Source organism: Drosophila yakuba, chromosome 2R, assembly GCF_016746365.2.
Source record: "Drosophila yakuba strain Tai18E2 chromosome 2R, Prin_Dyak_Tai18E2_2.1, whole genome shotgun sequence".
NCBI classification, from domain to species: Eukaryota; Metazoa; Arthropoda; class Insecta; order Diptera; family Drosophilidae; genus Drosophila; species Drosophila yakuba.
Genome location: NC_052528.2, coordinates 17,964,954 through 17,987,086, shown reverse-complemented (window position 1 = coordinate 17,987,086; position 22,133 = coordinate 17,964,954). Strand labels below are relative to the sequence as shown.

General features: G+C 42.6%; 1 protein-coding gene across 1 annotated transcript in view; it reads right to left on the bottom strand.

Moving 5' to 3' along the window:
- Positions 1-1,789: 1,789 nt before the first annotated feature.
- The window catches only part of LOC6531171, a 33,703-nt gene continuing 13,359 nt past the window's right edge, over positions 1,790-22,133 (bottom strand). Inside the window, exons 2-7 of the mRNA XM_002091964.4 lie at positions 16,747-17,291; positions 6,288-6,389; positions 5,604-5,712; positions 4,407-4,583; positions 4,124-4,237; positions 1,790-3,257 (exon numbers count right to left, since the gene is read on the bottom strand). Coding sequence (XP_002092000.2) covers positions 3,118-3,257; positions 4,124-4,237; positions 4,407-4,583; positions 5,604-5,712; positions 6,288-6,389; positions 16,747-17,291 — 1,187 coding nt within the window. The 3' untranslated portion in view covers positions 1,790-3,117. The remainder of the gene's footprint in view (positions 3,258-4,123; positions 4,238-4,406; positions 4,584-5,603; positions 5,713-6,287; positions 6,390-16,746; positions 17,292-22,133) is intronic.

The following is a 22,133-nucleotide window of genomic DNA, read 5'->3' as shown; positions in this document are numbered from 1 at the left end:
CGTTAGGTTTATTATGAAGTGCCATCGCACAGGCACACTCGCATGAATGGCGGAGCACTTTAAGTCAAGCAATTGCAAACTAAATTGGAATTTTTATGACAGGCATCAGGCATAAGGCATTGGAGTCTGAGGATGCCATTGGACTTGGCATTCACAATGCCGACACAATGCCAGCCAGCGGGCTGACATGGCGTATGCGCATTGTGTGTGCGCATTTGACCGACAACTAACTCCTCGGCTAACTCTTCCCCATCTCTGCACATAAATACACTTATAATGCGTTTTGCATTTGCGAAATTTCCCCTAGGCCCCGTTTTCTGTCTTTCGCCGTATTATGCGTTAACTGGACCCAAAACTCACGCCTCACTTGGCCCCGCCTTTTGACCTTTTGGCAATTTGTGCTCAGTGGTCTATTCACTGCCGAGAATGGCTTAATGAATGCCCAAACGCCGATGTATGTATATTTAATGCCAAATGGTATTAGTCGCAGACAATGGCCCAGATTCGCAATAGCAAATTGGGTATTTATTGGGAATGCAGAGTGGGCCTATTCTTCCTATGCAGTCGTCTAGCAAAAAGCAAACCAAATGCATTTTAAATAAAGTAAGAGTTTTTTTCACATGCGTTGCCTATGTAATGCATTCCCTAAATCTTTTATTACAAATTTGTAATTATTTTTGGGAATTAAATGCGCTTGGAGGTCGCTTTTGTTTATCTAAAAAATATTTCAACTACATGCCATTCAGGGAGTGAAAGAATGATTCTTGAGTGCTTGCTCTTCTGCGGTTTCGACAAGTCCCTGTGGATGTGGATGTGGATATTTGCTGACTTGGCTTTTCTATTTGGCCGCCTGCAGCGATTGCCACGCCCACTCTGAAGTCTGAACGCCCCCCTAAGAGTGGCTTTTGATATAACACATAATAACAATACATTTGAGGGTGTGTTTATGGTCGTATGCAGAATCTGTTGCCTGTTGTGGGCAACTTTTGTTGCCGTTGTGTTTTCGAGCTGGAATTTGCCTCTTGGCCATTGGCACATTCACAAAACGCAAAACACTCTTGGCTCAATCTGCTTTTGGTTTTATGTGTGTCTATGTTTGCGTTTTGTTTGCGAGCTTGTGGCTGAGGAGCTGTGCTCGTTTCAAATGCGGTTGGTATAATCATTAAACTGCATCGCAACCGCAACTGCAACTGCTCCGCTCCTCTATTATTTAAGCCAAGTTGGGAACTGCTAATCTGCACTCTGTTTGGGTCAGTTCATTAAACTGGGTTTCGCAATTCAACAGAAATGAAATTAGCAACAAATCAAACTTCCATTGAAGGGGAAACTTTCTGTGGTCGAAAGTGGGGCAATTTTAAACTTAATTAGCAGGAGCTCTCGTGTTCGCTCGAGTCACTCATGCTGCCGCTATAGCTGAAAGGAAGCCGAAGGATGCTAAAGGATGCTGGAGGATGCTGAATGCTGCTGAAGGATGCTAAAGGATGCTGAAGGATGCATGGCAGAAATCCGAGGCGCAGGACAGGCATCAAGTATCGCGCCGAGTAACGCCATCAACTTCATCTTCATCTCAGTTGCCATCTACATGGCCGATGTCACCCTCATCGCCATTGCCATTCTCATCTCTCGTCATTGCCGACACACAATTCGGTTTTATTAACTGAAGAACTGCGAGTTGTGGAGACAGCGATGAAATGAACTGCGTCGCCCTGAAATTTCTCCTCCACGCTTGAAAGTAAAAAGGAAAACACTACTCCAACTTTCCGCATTAATCAAGAGTTCAAGTGCCCGGTTTTTTTTTTTGTATTTCGCATAATTTTATTATGTTTTATTTGTTCATTTTCTCATGATGGTTTTTCTCTGATTTTTGCATTTTTTTTGCTCGTTAATTTTCGTTACATTTAACTACACAGACTTAAGGGCTAGAAATTATTTCTGCAGTTGCACAAATCGATATTTACACGCAATCATTGGAAGCTATTTTCCAATCCTTCACTTGCCATTGGGTTCTTTCTCCACTCGTTAGTGAGTCGCCAATGGTTTTGTATTTGCACATTGCTAAGACAGTTAAAAGTTATGTCGACTAATTAAAAATTGCTAAATATTCCTTATCTTAGACAATTAGTTTATTTTGATTACTCGGTTCTCTGCGTGTTTTTTTTTTTTTTGGATTTTAACCTTTTGATTAACAACTTTCTTTCCAAACATTGCAATACTTTTCAACTTTATGCTCTGCCACACTCTAAATTTGTTTGCACGCTCTGCAAATAACTGTTTGCCATTCTTACACGTAATAGTTATTTATGTAATTTAGTTTAACAAATAATTTATTTACAGCTTAACTCTGAAAGTTTTTTTCTATTCGAAGAGCATTTACTCGTGTAAAACAAAATTCCATTAGCTAAATCCATGTTAATCAGTTAAGAGTTTTTGTCTGTACAATGCAGCATAAATTAGAGCCGAATGATTGAGTGCTTGTGGCTGAAACTAAGTTCTTAATCGTAGACTGGGACTTGTAAAAATATGAATTCTAGATTGGAAATGCACGTCAGTTCTTAATATTGAGCTCGTTAGTACTGCCAGGACCCGAAAACTTACTCCTTTTTGTTTATTATTTTCGAGATCCTTGAAGTGACATGAATTATATATAATATATATGTCGGCTCTTTACCTCGTCAATTTTGTTAGAGGTTAGTAGTCTGCAAAGTTAACATTTATATAATACATGTGCGGCATAAGCTGCATCCTGTGGCTAAGTATGACACTTACACATTAACGAAACACACACTTACACGCATACATATAAAAGGAGAGAGTTTTCTTTTTTGTTACTATACATGCACACCTGCTATGTAGAGATAGAGATAGAGTTCCTAAGTTCTGGTTTCGCTTGTCTGATAGTTTTGGCCTAGGCGTTAGGTGTATGTATGGTAGTACGTATGTATGTATGTAGTGGAGAAGTAACTAGTTTTAGATTGGGTTTTCCACGGGGCTAACTGCGAGTATGGGGCTTAGCCAGTGGGCTCGACTTCGCCGTCGGCTGATGACATAGTTACATTGGCTCGCCACAAGGTAGCAGCAGCCTGGAGCTGCTTGGTTTTAGGCCATCCACACATCCATCTACACGATCTTCATATATACACTCGTGTGGAATATCCGATAGCCGCTGGCAATGATTATCATAATCATATGCAGCTGGGACTGCATTGTCTTCGTGGAGCCGCCCACATGTCCGTGATACATGGCTGCTGGATTGTCGCCTGCAGGAGAGAAGACCGGAGAATATGAAAATGAGATTTGCACAAAAATTTAATTAAAAAAACATACACACACACACACACATAGTGAGAGCTAAACACACACATGGCCGGTTAAAAGCAAAGTGTGAGCTTAACCAACAAAATGCTAATGAGCGTCGTCGCTTCATCGCGCCAGAAACTTATAAATTATGACTGGCACTAACTACGTGGGCACTCTTTGTTTGTGTTAGCCGCTTTCCTCCATTTCTTCCCTCACAGTAACCCGACTCTTTCCATTTCGTTTTGGCCGTGTTTATGGCCTGGCTTTAATGGCAGTTTGCCTGCCAAATGGCTGGATCTGCAGCACCGTGCGCGGGCATTTTTAATCCACATGCTTGCGGCCGTGTAATTTTCATAAATTACTTTTATTGTTTTCCCTCTTAGCCAACAGAACCAACCAACCACACGCCGCCTGATATATGAACTGCAAAAGAGCAACCGGATACTGAAACAGACACAGGATGCTGCAGATACAGATACAGATACAGATACCGATGCAGATACAGATACAGATAACGCTGCCGTGATACAGATGTACGAAAATAACATATACTCAAATGAGCAGTCCTTTGTTTATTCAAAGTTTTAATTTCATCTGGCGGACATAATTGAAATTTTCTGGCACAGAGCGAGGCTTAACTCGATTGTGCACGGCGCAAAAAAAAAAAAGGTGCACTTTTAATTCGGCAGTTAATTTAATCGTTCTTTGTGGATTCCCGGCGGATAAGACTGCGTGTTATTAATATTTAATCACTACTAAGGTGTCTTTTAATTAAAAAAACAAAATTCGAAAATATTTTTTAAAGGATTTTTTTAAGGATTCTTACCCTTGAAGATGTGCACCAGAACGCTGGCTGGTTGCGTGTTGCTGGCGACGCAGGTGAAGTTGCCCGAGTGCTCACGTCGTGTCCGCTGAATGGTGAGCTCAGAAGATTGAAAGTCTGCAACGGACGACAGCGATGAAAACGATGGGTGAGTGGTGAACAATGGTTATGTCCAGATGGCAGTGGGTAGGGTGTGGGGTTTGGGGTGTAGTGAGTAGCGAGTGGGGTGTAGGGAGTGGGGTGTAGGGAGTGGGGTGTAGTTGGGTTTAGGGTAACCAGCACTTACCCGGCTCCGTTGACACGTTAATGCCCCGATCGATGTCGTAGTTAATCATGCGGTTGTCGTGATACCAGAATATATACTCCGAGGCCTCCGTGTTCTGCACCACGCGGCACTGCAGGCGCAGCGTCGAGCCCGGAGTTAGATATCGAATCGGTGGACCCGTGATCTCGGCGCGGGCTTCTAACCAATCGATGTGGGTTTTGGCGAGGGGAAAAGCAACAGTCGAAAGTCGTTTTAGTTGGTTTGCAGTCAGAACTACCACAATGTTTCAAGGTATAAGTTAATGGGGTCACGCTAACTAGCTTAACTTGTATTTAAGTCCACATATGCAATTAACAGCTCAACTTAGACCATCGTATTCCAATTCATGTTGTACTTATATTTGGATTCCTAGCTCAAAGGGTATATGCCAGCTTCCCTGGGGTCAAAGCGAGTCAACTCCTTTATCGTTAACTGACTACATCGCCTAGCATCCATTCCTGACAGTTATCAATTTCCCTGGGAGCCCGGCGAAAGTGCCCCACAAATTTATGAAATACATCTGGCAGACAGCCCAGCTCCACTTTGCCGAAAGTGGAAAATCTATTGCCGGCCTGTCACATCAGTTTCGATGTACGAGTACGTACGAGTATGTGTGTTGGCTGTTGGGCAAAGAGAGTGGCTTTGTTTTTTGGGGCAACTGCCAAGTTGAAGGAGCCAGAGCCGGAGCCAGAGCAAGAGGCAGAAAAGGCCATTAGGCGCAGCACATTCAAAGTAAATTGTTTGTTAAATTCAGAATAATGTGCGTCAGTTAGCCAAGGACAGCGCGATGAGTTGAGAACTTGCTGAGTCGTTTGCCATTTGCCCCCGAAACCGAGTTCGCAACTTGAGAGCCCCATCCTGAAGCGAACCCCTTTTTTAACCCATTCAAACCCATCCAAAACCCATCCCAGACCATTCCACCTTTGGCATATGGACATTTCTAATTTCAGCTTGAGCGCATTCAGAACGTAACGAAAATGTGGCAAAAACTAGACGGGCTTAGAACTCATTCGGTAGGCTTTTTGCCGGCATTTGTTTACTGCGAAAGGGAAAAGCCATCAAGGCGTGAAATTATAGAAAATCACCAGTGCCCAGAGCGAATCACAAATAGAAATGGAAACCCAAGCAATAGACCGAAAATCTAAAAACCGAAGAAGTAGAATCCCCGTTTCTACTTACCAACGACACTCAGGTGCAGGAAAATCGAGGTGGGCGGATGGGTGGACACCTGGCACTCGTAGACGCCGGCATCACGTAACTGCACGAATTTGATTTGCAGTGTCCAGTCCTGCAGGCGAAAAAAAAGTAAGAAAAAAGGAGGCCAGAAAAATGGTTAGAATTAAGGAGCAACGGAGACATTGGCCAGGCCGCCTGGAAGTCAATTTGCTGCGCTGCCGTTGTGAAAATATTTTGCAATATTCTGCACTGAATTTTTGTCACGTTTCGGCTATTCGAGGCCGACCACTGCGAAAGCTCACAATGCAGCAAATTTTCACCAGCAGACATGGAGATGGGAAACTGGGTGATGCACAGGGAAAAAAAAGATATGTGTCATGGCTAGTAAAAAAAAGGTCAAAGTATAAAAACACCATATTACGTATACGTAATGTAAGCACATGTTAAAACGGAAATAATACAACTTAAAGTCAACAGTGAGATTGAGGAAAATAAGTTGCTGAGTTCTCTAAAAATGTCACAATACAGAAGGTAGTGCAAAGTCTTAACTATTTGAGGTATTTTTTCTTGACTGTAATATTTTTAATCTGGTATTCAGGTCTGCGATCCGATGCAATCAGCACATCCTGTGATTTCACCAACCCCCTCGCATCAGCAATGCAAATTAAACGGAGGAACAGGACTCACCTCGGAATGCTTCAAGTGCGTGGCACTGAACCGCTCATCGCTGCTGTACGTTGTTAAGCCGACCGTAAGCAGATGATAATCCTTTTTGCGTATCCACGATACCTAAAAATAGATGGATGGGTTGTGGGTTAGAGTTCGGTGCTCAGATGGGGCAGGGGCGCCATTAGCCAAATACAATGGGATTCGTTTGCCTCAAGGACTTCCCCTTTTCTTTTTTTTTTTTGTTTGGGGCTCGAATATTTAACATATGCCTGGACCCATCTTCGGACCCATCCGGGCCCAACTCTGTCCTGTTGAAATGTTTGCCAATCCATCAAGACGGGACTAGGATGATGACAACGACTTGATGATGATGCAATTTTCGAAGGGCACACAGACACAAAACGGCTTGGGGAAAAAAATCAAAAAGCAATTACGTGTAGGAATTACTACAACAGCAACAATAAACATAATAGCAGATTGATTGATCCTAGGTTCAAAGTTCAAATTGGCTACCTAACTGTAAATAGACAAACAAACAAACAAATGGGCGGGGCACCACCCCCCAACCGCCCACTCTCAACAAATAGGGGGCGTGTTCCCAGCACCCTCGCTTTTCCTGCTTTTCCATTTTCCTCCGCTTTTCCTTTGCTGAGTGTGTCTGAATGTGACTTTAGCTAATCTTAAATGACCATTAATCATTTCGTCATCTACTTTTTGCGCATTTTTTGCCTACATCAGCACGCACACTCACACAAAGGGAAACACAATTTCCTAATATACTGGTAAAATATTTCCCATTTAAATACGTGACTATTACTGGTAAAAACGAATTTATATTAATGATAGTTTTATACAAATCAATAATACCATATATATATGCGCTTCGTAATATATTATTGTCAAATAAAGATTTATTGAAAATGATTCGCCATTTTTTTTTGCAGTGCAAATTCAGGCAACACATCTATTAGCTGTCCATATGGGGTTATTGCCTTACGAAGATGATGATTTTGGTGCTCTGTTGAAAAGGATCAGGACCAAGCACCTAAGCGCGTGTATCAATCAATTTTCAATTGATAAGGATTTTATTTATTGGCCAACAAAAAGAATAAAAACGAAAAACGAAGCAAAAAGCAGGGGCAAGCAGTTACTTTCAACTTTCCTGCGAAGGTTTTCTTTCTTACCAAATATTGACACACGCGCGCTACAAACTCAAACTGAAAGTGCCACAAAATTCGAACAAAACCAGAAAAAAAATCCAAGAAGAGAAGAGAAGCACACTCAGGAGAGCCGGCAACTTGAAATTAAGTTGAACGGCAGAGAAATTGTTAAATCAGCTGCGTTTGCCAATAAAAACGAATTACATTCTCCGTGCTTAAATGTTTAATGCGGCGTATACGCAATGTGGCGCAGCATCAGCATCGACGAAGGATGGAAAATGGCGCGAGTCGAGGGATTTACCCCCATGGCAGTGCCCTTAGCCAAAATATCATAATCCCAGTCGAGTTACAGCGAACTTTCTTTCTTGCTTAGGAGGAAATCCATAATATTCCATGCACTTTGTGCCCGGCTGTCCGAGCAAAAAGAAAACAATATTTCAATGTAGGGGAAATTTGCAATTGAATGGCAAGCAGTCGTTTATTATCAAGATTCTGTCCCACCATATGCTAGCAAAATCTTGCCATATATCTATTCAATACAATCTGTAACAGTAAAATCCGAGTGTGAGGCATAAATTGCGCATAAATTCCGTTTTGGCCCGCAGCTCCTAGACGACGCCACCCGACGACACACATCTCTATACATATATATATAAAGTATAGATATATATATATTTTTTTAGGTTTTTACGATATTTATGATGGCAAAAGGGACTGCGACTGCGAGCGCTACGTGTCTGCAAATAAACCATGCAGCTAGCCAGAAGAAAAACACAAGAGTCGAGCAGCCGGAGGAAAAAGCGTGGAAAAGCATCGGATGTGAATGTAGAAAATTCGAATGGGGTTGGGGAGTAGAAAAGGGTGCCAAGTGAAGACATCAGGGGGAGTAAAATGTGGCGGCAATTAATCAAAAGCCTGCGAATTCCTTTCCCTTTTGGCAGCACTTTTTTTTATGTGTGACTGCATGTGAGAGGCTGTGAGTGCGATTGTGTGCGTAAATAAAATCGCATAAATCTCAGTCGCCTGTCCTGCGTACGCATGTGTGTGTGTGTGTGTGTGGTGTGTGTGCCAGTTGGCATCTCCGTTGAAACCCACGAATCCAGCGAATCCTGCGAGTCCTGCGGTCCCCGCGGCTGCAGCTGCGGGCACGCAGATAATTGTTTACATTTTACCTTTTTTTCAACTGTATGCAAAATAAAAAGTGACGCCTAATTTATGGCCAAAAGCTACAGCGCACACACCACAAATCACTTGTTAGCAAATTTATGGCAAATTTATGCTAACTACTTGTCTGCCACGCTGTACCGCCAACATCGCGCTAAAGGTGGCCCATCCGCGGCACAGTGGCGTTCAATAAAATAATAATGCAATTTTATGACAACATTCAAATAGTCTCAAAAATGCTTAAACAGTTGATAGTTTTATTGTTTGTACTGGTTTTTCAATAGTTGGTAGAACATTTACCACAACACAGTTGAACATATATGTATAAGATGTATTTAGTTTGATGATTTTGTTTTTCAAGATATGTGCTATTATCTCAGTCTTTAAATGTAAAAATCTTATAAAGGTTGCATGGTAAATCCAATATAAAGTAGTAATGGTTTTAGAAACCTAAAAATGTGTCCCTTTGAATGCCCACAGCTGTGGCTCTGGTTAACCTGCCAATGCACAACATGTCGACCTATCCTGAAATCTCGATCTCTGACAGCGAGCTCCACATGCAGGATTTCTAGTTGAGGTGGAATGAGGTGGCACGAGGTGGGTTGAGGTGGACGAGGATGTGGCCAGGGGCTGCGATTTCGATGGGTTTGGGTGATTGGGTAATTGCATGGCTTGGTGGCTAAATCTATGCAGAAGCCGATTGCAACGAAGTTTGTATTTACTTTACTTTTCACCCCTCGCTGGGCCCGTTGAAAACTTTTGATTGGCTTTTGTTCTGCTCGATGTTGCATGTTGGCATGTTGCTGCTGGGCAGCTCCTGTTTTGTTGCCTGCTATTGACGCACATTTTTGTGTGCTTTATGTGCCTCTGTCCGACCAATTTCCGCTTTGCCACAATCCCAGCGGGCAACTGGCTTGTAAAAAATAGTAAAAAAAAAATTGGAACGCAGCAGCAACTTTTTCAATGTGAAAAAGTTTTAACAAGCGATTTTAATAAAATTCTATTTAGCAGCTGCAGCGGCAACAGCAGCAGCCATTTTGGTGGCAACTTGTCCCCACCCCCTCATCCCGCACACACAAATGGATTTCCATGTTTATTTCATATGCGGCTGCAGTTTGGCACTCGTTGTCCAAAGGGGTGAAGAGTATTATATTGATGCAGGTGAAGGGGTTTTATAAAATTGCATTGCTCATGCTGAAAAATAGTTTGAGCGGCTTCAATGTTTTATAAGCCAAATTCGGGAAAACTGCATAAAATTTGAATTTAAGTGCTAAGCAAAGTGTGTAAATATTTTCAATTAATTCATTTAACGAATGCTTCTAATGAAATTATTCGTCTCAACACAAACTAGTCAGCGCATAAATATTTTTATTAAAACACTGCAGCCGCTATGAAATCAATTTAGAATTGACTGATTTATTAAATTTACCAAATAATTTGGAAAAAATTCAAAGCATATGAATTCAAAGCGATTTGCAGCCACTCCAAAAACTCAATTTGTTTGCCTGAATATTTCACACACAACTCAATATTTAAGATGACAACATAAATGTGCTGCCTGCAACTAAAATCACCTTTTTCTCCACTCATCGATGCGAACTTTTGGCCGCTTTTTAGATCCAACCACACATGCATAATTGAGAGCAATCGAAACTCAAATTGAGCTCAATTCAGCGGAAATGCATATTAAGTGCAATTACTGCATAATTAACCAGTGATTCTGCAATCACTAATTGCAACCCACACTGAGTCTATCAGCGAAATTGAAAGTTGCGAGATGAACTGTTTTAGATGCAAAGTTGAAACGTTTAAAGATGCAGAGAATTGCAACTTAATAGGATATCTGGATTTGATGGAGTCTCCATAGAGTCTCTATGATTTTCATCACCCATGCACCGAATAGAAATGCAAACAATGAGGCCTCCGGCTGTTTGCTGTCCCAACTCTATGCTAATGTTTTCCACCAATATTTTTCACACTCACCCGGCCTTGGGCTTGCCAAACAATCAGCCATTACTTTTGATAAGAGCCGCAGGACAAACAAAGAAAACAAAAAATAATAAGTGCAAATGAAAATTACCATAGCCTACTTTTCAGCAGCTGTCAGCGGTGGCTCCCCGTGAAATGCGATTGTGTTTCCCATTCACACTTAATGGCTGGCATTTTATTCGGGGGCCCAGGCATTGATGATTGCATTGCAATTAAAATAATTATGATTTTCCAGACGGTGTGAGCGAGGCAAAAGGTTGTACCGTCGACAGTGAACTCTGACCTCCTCAGCAGGTCCCCAGTAACCAGTGTGGAGTGAGGCTCAATTGTTTTAGGTTGGGGTCAGACCGCTCACCGTCCTTTGTCGTCGGCCCAGAAAAGTTTATAGAAATGATGAAGCCATTCTCCATACTCGCAAGATGCCAGCTCAAACAAAAAATCTGGGTCAAATTGTTCCCTTTGTTCGGGACATTTGTTTTAATAAACATTGTGACAGGCAACAGAGGCAGGATTACACTGAGCGAAATGCCAAAACCGAGCTATTTCTTTTATACACTCCATTTAAATTCTATCATATACTTTTTAGTACTAGCTTCTTAGTTATATCTTTGCAATTCTACCAGTCACTTCAGATTAGAGGGTTTTTCTTGCAGTAACAGGCTGCCTTGTTAATATTTTTCCTGTGCACCAACAGCTGGATCAACATCCAGAAAGGACCCTCCAAGTGGCGTGGCCTCCTTCATCAAGCTGTCGACCAGAATGTCTTATTAGCTGGCAAACAACTCTACGACCATTGTCCTGCCACTCCTGAAAGTCCTGCAAGTCCTCTCTGTCCCCGTGAGTTGAGTTTAGTTGAGTTGGTTTAATTACGGTTAAGGCTGCCAGCAACAAAGTGATAATGATTTGTATTCATTCAAAAAGGTTTATGGCAATTTTCGAGCCACATTAACTTCTCGGACCACCGCCCCCGAAAGTGGCCGTATTTGAGTTTGCTCTGCTGGTCTCATAATGAGCTTAGTCCTTAGTCCTGTCCCTGTATTTGTGTATTTTGAAGACACACTCACAACTGCCGAATGCCGATGTTATTTCTAATTAAATTGGTTTTTCAAGAACGACAGTCTTATGGCCCGCCGCTTCATTTCAAATGTATATGTTGCTCTGGCAAAGTCTTAAAATATTTTCTCTCTTGTTGATTAAATAATATTCAGCTTAGAATGGTGAGGGAGAATGGAAAAAATGCTTTAATTAAGAACTAAGCCATAAATCGAGGAAATGCGAAATATTATGTTTATTACTGGAAAATATGCCAGTTCAAAGTCAAATAGAATTATTGCGTTATATATGTTTTTTGAGAGTTCAATAATATCCTCGCATTTCACTGGTAATTCCAGCTGGTAAAAAACAGCTGAACAAACAGAAGCTCAGACAAAAAAAGATAGCAGGACCCACAGACCCAGATATAGATGTGCACATAATATACACATAATATTTGAGCCCGAAGGTCATTGCAACAATAACTGAGCCTGGCAGTAAAATATTTTATAATATTTTATGTTTTTTTAAGCGACAAAGAGCTACAGCACACTGCCACTGCGAGTGTGTGTGTTTGTGTGTGTGAGTGAATGTGTTTGCTTGAGGTCTTGCTTTTTGTTTGTTGTTCTGAGACTTGAGTGCAAGGGCCTTAAGCTCTCACACACACACTGGCACACATGCAAACACAGACCCACACACCCACACACTTTTCATTGCTGAATGTGAGCAATAAAAAATGAGGAACACATAGAGTTCACAGAGAAATGGGGAACTGGAACAACAATGTGTATTACTTTGTTCGCCCAACAATTCCACAATGGAATATAACTCATGCAAAAGCACATTCACTGCCACATTGTGTGTGCCAAATTTTGAGCGAAATTTCAAACGGGCTTTCCGAGCAGCGACCGATGTGAAACTATGCAAAAATTATGATTGTGCAGGAATTATGTGTTTGTTTTGATTAAGCTCGACCGAGCGTTGCCGCGCATATCCTGCATTATCCTTTGGCCAAACCCTCATCAATGGGCTGGCTAAGTTATTTGTTTGTTTTCTGTCTCTCCACTGGCAGGCTAAGTGGTTTCCGTTCTATTTTGGCTTTGGCTTTGGCTTTGCCTTTGACTTCGGTTCAGCCTTCACTTCTTGGACAAGGACAATTTCAATTTTATCTAATTTTAAAGTTTGCAAATTATATGTGCCCATCTACACACGCATACCTATGCTCGACTGCTCGACTGTTCGGCTGCTCTGCACAAACATTTGCGTAACCTTTTTTATCTAAACGACTTATCCAAACCGAAGGGCCAGAGCCTCTAGCGTTAATTTTCATAAAATACCAATTTCGGTGTATTTTTATCTGGCCAAGGATGGGAAAAAGTGTTTCAGCTAAAGCTATCCGCACACTCACTCACTCGTACAATTATATTTTCTAATCTGAATTGGGGGAACATTTTCCCAGAAAATTATAAATAAATTACCTTCTATCTGAGCGAACGAAGCACTGGTAGCAGCTAGCTAGCTGGGCGAACATTTTCGAGTTTTCAGCATTTAAGGTTTCGCATTTTCCATTGTCGGAAGCGTACCAGAATCTTGGCATGCTGTGAGCACATTTAATTACTGCTACTTTTCTCTATGAAACATCCCAGAGACAGGACGCAGGACAGGAGGCGAGTCTAGACATTAAAAACGACAATTTATCTAAAAAGTAATTAAGTGCTCAAGTCACACAGACGGGTGCTTGAGCCGCCTGGCAGGAGGCAGAAGGGAGGAGCAACAGGACAAACATGGGAATCGGCATCGCCGGAGGAAGCGGAATTAAATGGAGTTCGGCTGCAGGTCAAGGAGCTGGTTACGGGGGGTTTCAGGGGGTTGGGAAAAGCCATGGAGAGAACCAAGTCAACGGAAAGTCGTCGGGCGACATATATATGCGAACCTAAATGGGTTACAGTGCCTGCCCCGAAAGTGCAACACGCTGAGCCAGGAGTTTGCAAATCCCTTTCCTTTAATAAGTAATATCCTTTTATCTATCAAATTTATTTTACAAAACTCACTCATCGCTCTACGAGTTCATAAAAAATTACTTGTACACTTTTTCCTAATAACGTTTTTCAGGTTTTCCCAAGCAAATCCTTTAATATTCCATTGCAGCTCAACTGCTTAAGCTTTCTGTGAACATAACTTTTGGGCAGTCCTTGCTGTGCCATAACTTTCTGCACTGACTGTTGCTGCTGCTGCTCGAGTGGTGATTTAGTTCAATTTATATGAGCCGGATGCAACGGGCATCACCCTTTGGGTGATGGCTGCCACAGGACACACGTATTTGCTTAGTTTATTTTAAATGCCGTTTAAGCTGCTGCTCTAGACTAATACCCTAATACCCTAATGACATATTTTAATGCTCGCCCAGTCGCAATCGAGTGTCGTAATTCTTAATTCGAAGTGCTCTTTCCACTTTTTTATGTGTGTGTGTGTGCAAGGACTTCTTGCTGCTCGTGTCATTTGATTTATGGGCTTTAAATTTGCCAGAAAACTTCCTTTTGTTGGCGAAGCAGATTTGTCTGCAGGACGCAAGAAAATACTCTTAATTAATAGTATTACCTCTGTGAAATGTTGTCATCGCTTTTTACGTAGAAAGCTTTATGTGTACTTAACTTAAAGGCATCTTACTCATATTAATTCGATGTCTTCCACGCCCACAAAACCCAACCACTGCGTAATCGTAAAGCGACAGAAATTAAAATTGCAGCAAAATTCCGAAACAAAGCCCTGCGCTTGAGGAAGCAATTCATTTATTTAATGTTTCCTGCATTTTATTGTCGTCTAAGGCAAATTTACGACTGCGAAGGTGCAGACAAAACAAAGCCCGATTCGCGGAAATGTTTAGTGTGTGTGCGTGTGTGTGTGTATTCTTCAAGTTAAAAAGGACCTCTTTTTGTGGGCATGGCATAGACAAAGGCGAGCGCAACTGACAAAGCATTTCGATTGCGCATTCTGGCGCAGTGCAGAGCAGTCGCAAATATGGAAATCATTTGCCCCTGGTCTGGAGGTGCACGTTTCCTCTCCACTGAACTTGCAACTCGCATCCCCACACACACCATACACACATTCCCATCCACGTTCACATTCACAGACGCATTCGCATAATGCCCGAAGCTCCCTGCTCAAGATTTTAATGCCACACACACACATGCACACATGGCAAGGGCAATGAAATGAAAGTGCATTTCCCATTTAGACGCAGAAGTTGCAGCCCTCAAAGAGCTTTAAGTAGCAGGGGACACAAATCTGAGTCATTTTGTAGCACCGCCTCATGAAAAATTAATAAAACTATGAGAAACTTTGTGGAAGTTAAGCATTTTCCTCGCAGTTTGTAAGATTTATAATAAAAGTTAAATAAAATAAGACCCATTACTTGTACTGATTGTGGTGACACTTTACTCCTTGATTTCTTTTGAATGGAAACTAAGAGAATTTCTCGCCGTGCAGTGGCCCAATGAATTCACGTCTCATTGGGGATTTCGCACAGCTCTCTGTTTGCCAATTAAGCAATGAGTGCGTGAACGGTTTCGGGTTTCTCATATGTATATACCAGTGTATACACCCTAATGAATGCAACTGGCGCATTAGGCGAAGCTCCTTTGAGATCGATGCAATTAAAGGGTCCGCTGCCCCAAGCGCATTGCAATGAGAGGGCTAACACACGATGATAATATTTTGCTAACCCCAAAGAGGCCATGCAGCCATACAATTTCCATAATACAAATTGCCGACTTATTAGGCCGAGACCCAAACCAATTGTGTGGCCCATATAAGACGGGGCATTCCCACTTGAGCACGCAGCCGTGCAAAGTGCCAACTGGCTGACACACTCGCACTTTCGTACACTCACACACACTCGCACACACTCAAACACACAGGAGCCTACGAGGACTTAAGTGCTTATTAACTTCCGCACACTTGAAGGCACAATTATGAAATCGTCAATTTAAACCAGACACGCAACAAACACGCACCGGGGTCACTTTGGGATGGGCCCCCGGATTTTGGATTTCGGATGTCGGAGCAGCTGGCTGGCCTAATCGAGTGTCCGACTTTTCGGGTGCAGGCAGGATAAACACCACCATGTCCTCCTCGGGCTCAAGGAGCAAATACAAATACACGAAACGTGACGCACACCACGGCGTATGAGTAATAACTCTAGACAAGCGGAAAATTAATACCACTTGAGGCTATGGCATGTCAATGCCGCTCACCCACACACCCACACACACACTCACTCCTGGCGAAAGGTGTAATTTGTCTCCCAGTGCCATCCCCTATGGGCCAATGTGTATATGAGTCTGTGAGTTTGTGTGTTTTCATTGTGCTGCCAAATGACCCACGCAGTCATTTTGCTCAGCCCGAAATGTCCAAAATCTGTGTGTTTACTACCATATTAGTTAGCCTGTGGGCCGAAACAAAGTCCCTGACACAAGTGCCCTCGATGAGCAGAGCGGCTTAATTAAATTCTGTCGCAGTTGGCAGGTGGAAATTGAAAACAAGTCAACTTTAGCCGAACTTCGGGCTAAAACAGGCTTTATTGTTTGCTTATTTCGGCCATTTTTAACTTTTTCTTGCCACAGAAAATGAAAGTCTAAATATAAGCACACACTTTAAGAAGTAAAGGGAAATATATATAAATTAGCTTTTCTAAATCAATACTTAGGGTATTTCGGTATTCTATTAGCTTACTAAATCATGGGCTAACTTATAAGTTATTAACTGACTATGCTTTCAAATAAAGGGCAATTAATTTTTAAGGTACCCATTTTATGTGTCACATTTTAATTTCGCAAAAACTTGCATCGCAACGGGCATAACATTGACTGGATGAAATCTGAAGAGAGTCGAAAATAAAGCACTTGATCGATCTGGGTCTCATCAATTAACATTGAATGCTTTTTCATTTCCACATTTCCAGGTTTTCACGAGGACAAAGCCAGTCAGTCAGCCTCACATTGACAAAAAAGGCACTGGCACAAAAGTCATCATCAACGCCGTCATTGGTCGTTGCTCGTTGGCGAAGGCAAACAAAGCAACAGTGATGGATTTATTTTTAATAAAATATTAAAACAATACCGGGGCGTACTTACCACCCCCTCGCCGATGTGGTGCACGGTGCAGGGAACGTGGGCGGTGGCCCCAATCTGGGTGGTGACCACCGTCGAGTTCTCGGTGCCGAAGTACATGGGCGTGCCGAAGAGGCTCTCCATGCCGCCCTCGATGCCGTTGCTGGCCTCCAGATGGTTCTCCACCGGCTCCGGCCGGTGCACTGGTATGGGATATGGTCCGGCCGTATCTTTGGCCTGGATCCGGGAGTGGGAGTGCGTTTGGAGCACCGCTTCCTGCTGAAGGTGTGTGGGCGTCGGCTGGCTTTCGCTTTGGCGTTGGCTATGGCTTTGGCTTTGGCCATCGATCACATTGGTCGAGTCGAAGCTGGTGATGCTGCTGCCTCCGGCGGATGCGGCACTTTGGGCATACGGCTGTGGCACCGGCACCGGTTCGCCTTCCTTCGACTGTGACATAATTAAATTTTGATTTATATGCCTCACTGATGGCACACTAGCCGGCGTCGTCATCATCATCGTGGTGGTGGCTTCTGTTTGTCCACCTCCCGGCAATGCGGATGCTGTGTGTTCTGCGGAGGGGACAAGAGAAACAGAAGGCGGTGAGATGAGGTGAGGTAGGGTGACATTTTAAAATGTGTTAATATATGCGCTGGCCGCCGGCGCCGCAACAGTTTGTCGGATAAGCAATAACAGCGTGAAGTCAATTAATTTGAATGAGCACCCAGCGCGTGCGTATACGTAATATTTTACAACGGATTTTCATTAGCTTGGGCGCTGTAAATCTGCATAAAGTGACAGCACTAATTAAGCCGACGACCTTATCTGTATTTACTGCGGCTGCTGGCTTACACAGAAATATGATGGATAAATTATATCAAAAGCTTAGCTATTTAAGCACATTTAAAAATGAAAGTAAAATGAAGTCAAACGCAAGAATAATGATAGGCATTATGTACAAAAAATGTAATAAATATTTTTTAAATTCCATGAACTTTGAATTTTTTACATTTAATTTCGTCGACATTTGTTCACAAAAATAAGCTACGTTTAAAGCACTTTTCCCTGTAAACCCACAAGTATAAATCCCGTGTTGTGCTTATCCTTTTATTCGGTCATGCTTTCGTGCCCACAGACACATAAGCGTTTGAAACAGGTGAAAGGTGAAAGGACACCCGCAGAACAGCTACCACACAACATATTACAGGTAATTCGAGTTTTGGTTTTATTTGCGCTGCGTAATTTGTGTAAAATTCGCTCGGGCCAAAAAAATATAATATTTCACAATTAAAGATAATTGCTTTTGGCCAACATGTTTGAGTCTTGTTTAGCAACGGTAATTAGGTTGAATTCAGCATGCTGTAAATTCAATTATGACAATGCATTTGGGGTTGTTTTTGATTTTGATGGTGATTTTGATTTTGATTTCTTGGCCACACAATCGGGTGAAATTTTGTGATGTTTGGCTTTCATTTGGCCATGTACCATGCCCACGTCCATGGAGACTCGCTTGTCATTGTTCTATTTCTAGGCGCTCACACCATAAATAATGTATGCCAATCATGGGAAATTTATTATGTTTGGCCTGACGATGATTGAATTTGAAGACCCGTGCAGTTCAGTGGGCAAAACTGCATAGGAGTGCATTGTATGATGCAAAATTAATTAGTTATGGAATTCGCCCTGGGCCTTGGGCATTTGCACCAGACTTGGCCATTAATTAGCACGTTGCCAAGACATCGCCTATTCGAATTATTCAACGAAATTTTAATAGAATCTCTCGCCTTCTGCACTTAGAAGCAGAAAAGGAATTTCGCTCGAGTCGCCTGCATAGAAATGTTTGAAAATCAATTTACCCAGCTGCGATCTAAGCGAACAATCGAGTCAATCAATGCACCTTCTTCTGATTGACACCTTAGAAATCGCTCGATAGCTCCTCCAATTGACATGTGGCAGAGTGTGTAGTGTGTAGAGTGTGTTGCCACAGCAATTTGCAATTGCAGCGTGGCGACAGAAGGATTTCTGATTCCCCAGGTCAACCTGCATCTCGCATCTCGGATTTTGCACTTTGCGGTTTCTGTATTGTTGTGTGGTGGCCCATCTGGCCTTATAGCCTTATGAATACGAAGAAGCCACCCGGAATCTGTCACACTCAGGACAACGATTTTCTCTAGGTTCTCTATATTTATAGGAAAAAAGGTTGATCCAAAGTCCATCTTCAATGCCAATTCATATATTTGTTCGTTTTTTCTTCAATGAAATTTCTCGAAGTGCATTAGCTAGCAGGACTTCATGTCCTGCACGCACAAAACAAACAAATAAGAGCTCGGCACAATGCGATTGCTATTGCTGCTTTTGCTCCTTCTGCTGCTTTTGCTGCTGCGACTGTTGCTGCTCATTGGCACGCAGAAGTTGGCCAAAACTGAATCGTGGCATTTTCGTCACGTTCGCACGTGACTGACTGCTTGCGACATGCAGCTTTTCCTACCCCATTTTCCGACTCTTCCAGCTCCTCCAGGTCTTCCATCCATCCACTACATACGTAAACGTAAACGTAATCGTAATCGTAATGGTCGCTGGCGGACCGCAAAACAGCTTCTGAACTAGTTGGCAGTTGTTAGAGCTGCTGCGGTATTCGGTATTCGACCCACTTTCTACTCTCACTGCTGCCGTGTAAATTTGCATTCTTTCGATGGCTGCTGCGATGCGACTTTGTAATTGAATTTTTCACGGCGGATTGCTGCATCCGGTTGGCTCTTCGTATTTTTCTTGTACTCTTGTTTTTCCGGCGGTTGGGCTTTTGGATTTACAATCGCGGTGCGCATTGTGCAACCGCTGTTGGCTGTTAGCTGTTAGCTGCTAGCTGCGGATTGTCAACATGCAGCATGAAGATACGCTGGTGAGTGGAAAGTAGAAAGTGGAAAGTGCAGACTCGAACGCAAAACCAAGGAACCACAAACATATTGCGCCATAGCCATGCAGATAGTACAACATTTTTGGTGGGATTTGCCAACTTTTCGTTTGGCAAAACATTCGCAATTTGTGTGTGCGTTCGCATAAAGTTTTATCCGCGACTTGCCCCGCTTTTGCTTCAACATTTTAATCAAAAGTTCGCTGCAAGCTGCGTGATTCCACCGCTTCACCCCCTCCCCATTAGCCCTTCCGGCAGTCCCGCTGCTCAACTAATATCAATGATTTCTCATGTGCTCGTGTCGACGCCCCACTGCGGCAGTCTTGGAATATTTATGCTCCTTGTGACATCATGGTTTGACATTAATTAAGTTTGCTGGCGCTCACACGGCGTATGCGTGATGTCGAATGAACGACTTCCGAGTCTCGTTTCCCCAGCAAAGCGAGCGAATCTTCAAAACTGATGGATTTTTCTTGCGGACACAAAGAATGATGGGTATGTAACGTGATTTCATAAAATTATCTAAACAGGGCTTTCTAAACAAATGCTATTGAAAATAAACATTCGCTTTTGGTTTAAATGTAGCAAATAAAATTAGCTGAATTGGAACTTTAATTGCTTTAATGCCTCTGCGCTGTCATCAATTAAATGAGAGGCTGCAAAAAAGGCATTTACAAATATCATTATGATAATTGTGCGGGCTAGCGACATCCTGTGCTTGAATCATTAATTTCATTTGATTTCATATTTAATGTTACGAACACTGTGTGCATAAATTTTCTCTAATTAAAATACAAATAAATGGCGAGTACATTTCCGATTGTCATGCCTTGCAGCATAATTTATTCCATTTGGATCTAACTAAATTTGCGGTGGCAGTTATTTACAACAATTGACACAAATGCGGGCCAACTTTTAACGGCCATCGAGTGCACGGGGACAATTGAGCAGAAAACAACGAAGCTTGCAGCGTTCGCAATTGAAAAGTTTTAATTAAATACATGGACAAATGGTGAAAATTTAATGTATCTTCCAAGGCCAGCATTTTAAAGTAAACTTTAAGCTTTTTGGCGACCAAGAATGTTGGCAGTTGGGTGTTAGGATACATTACGAAACTTTTCCGTTTGCGGATGGCTCGGCGCTTTCTGTTTTCCTGTTTTTATGGCAAATATTGTTTGTTGCCAGTGTCGAAATGTTTGCATTTGACACTTGGCGGTAATTTGTGTGTAAATGCGTCAATGTGGCCCCTGACCTCAAGCCTCGGGCTCCGGTTCGAGCTCGGGTTCTGGTGAAGATTGGCCAGGATGCGAATGGGATGGGAATGGGAAACTTTTCTCTCACTCGCAGCCATTTAATTGAAATTCCGGAAAATGGCCCACGCATGCCTGCTTTGTAACTTTGCAACTTCGGGGGCGAAAAGTTGATCGTTTGGCCGAGCGAAACGATTCACTTTGCGACTGTCATAATTTTGATGGTCGCAAGTGTAAAATCAGATAAGTGCGCCACACACTTGCCGCCGACTATTCGCCCATTTATTTTCCAATAAAGCCCTCGACAGGGGCGTGGCAATCATTAATGTCGCGAATCCAGGCTCCAGGACTCCAGGACTCCCAGACTCCAGGCTTCTGAATCCAGGACCAAGGAGCTCTCGTAAAAAGGCATTAAGAGCAAAAGTAAAGTGCCTATTTAAGTTGAGTCATAAAATTGGCTTTCTATCTGGCCGAGCAGCGAAAAAGGGAATGGCAGATGCTAGGCACAGAAATGGGAAATGAAGCTGCCATTTTTGGAGAAGACTTTTGGGGCTGAGAATTCTAATTTTATTTATTTTATTTCAATTCGTGTCTAAGTGCTCAAGTTCGGGGTTTCCTTTGTGGGCGCCTAGAATAAACTGCCAAGTTTTAAATAGTTCAAGCCCGAGTCTAAGGGCTAATTGTGGAGTCTGGTAAGGGGAAGTTCTGTTGTCAGGCACTGATGAATTCCGGAAAGTATCTATTTTAAGCCGCGACTTCAACAGCACTTAAAGCCTCAATAAATAACATCCGCATTGTGTACATATATAACCGCAGAGTGGATTCATAAATTGTGGCAGCCAAATAAATAAGGTACAAATTCCCACCAGCGGATTTTTGTGCGAGTATCTGCGAAATCCTTGATCCAAAGCCTTGTGAAATCAAACGGAAAGGCGGCAAACAGCAAAGAACTCATATAAAAGAGCATAAGTTAAGCGAGGGGGAATGCTTTTCATGCATAATGAAGATTTATACATTGGAGTAGGAGGGCCGACATTAGGGGCTTTGCCAAATTGCAAGCACGTGCGAATTAGAATGGAAATGCGGTTTGAAACCTAAGCCAAGAGTCCACGGCTCGGTGGGCACTTTGAATTGTCGAACCTTTTGGCCCTCCAATAAATGTTTAGTATCTCTAAGGCAGCGGCGACGTCGGCGGGAATGTGGCGAGTACATAAAATTAAATTGTCAACTTCCGTAATGCGGGGGCATAAACA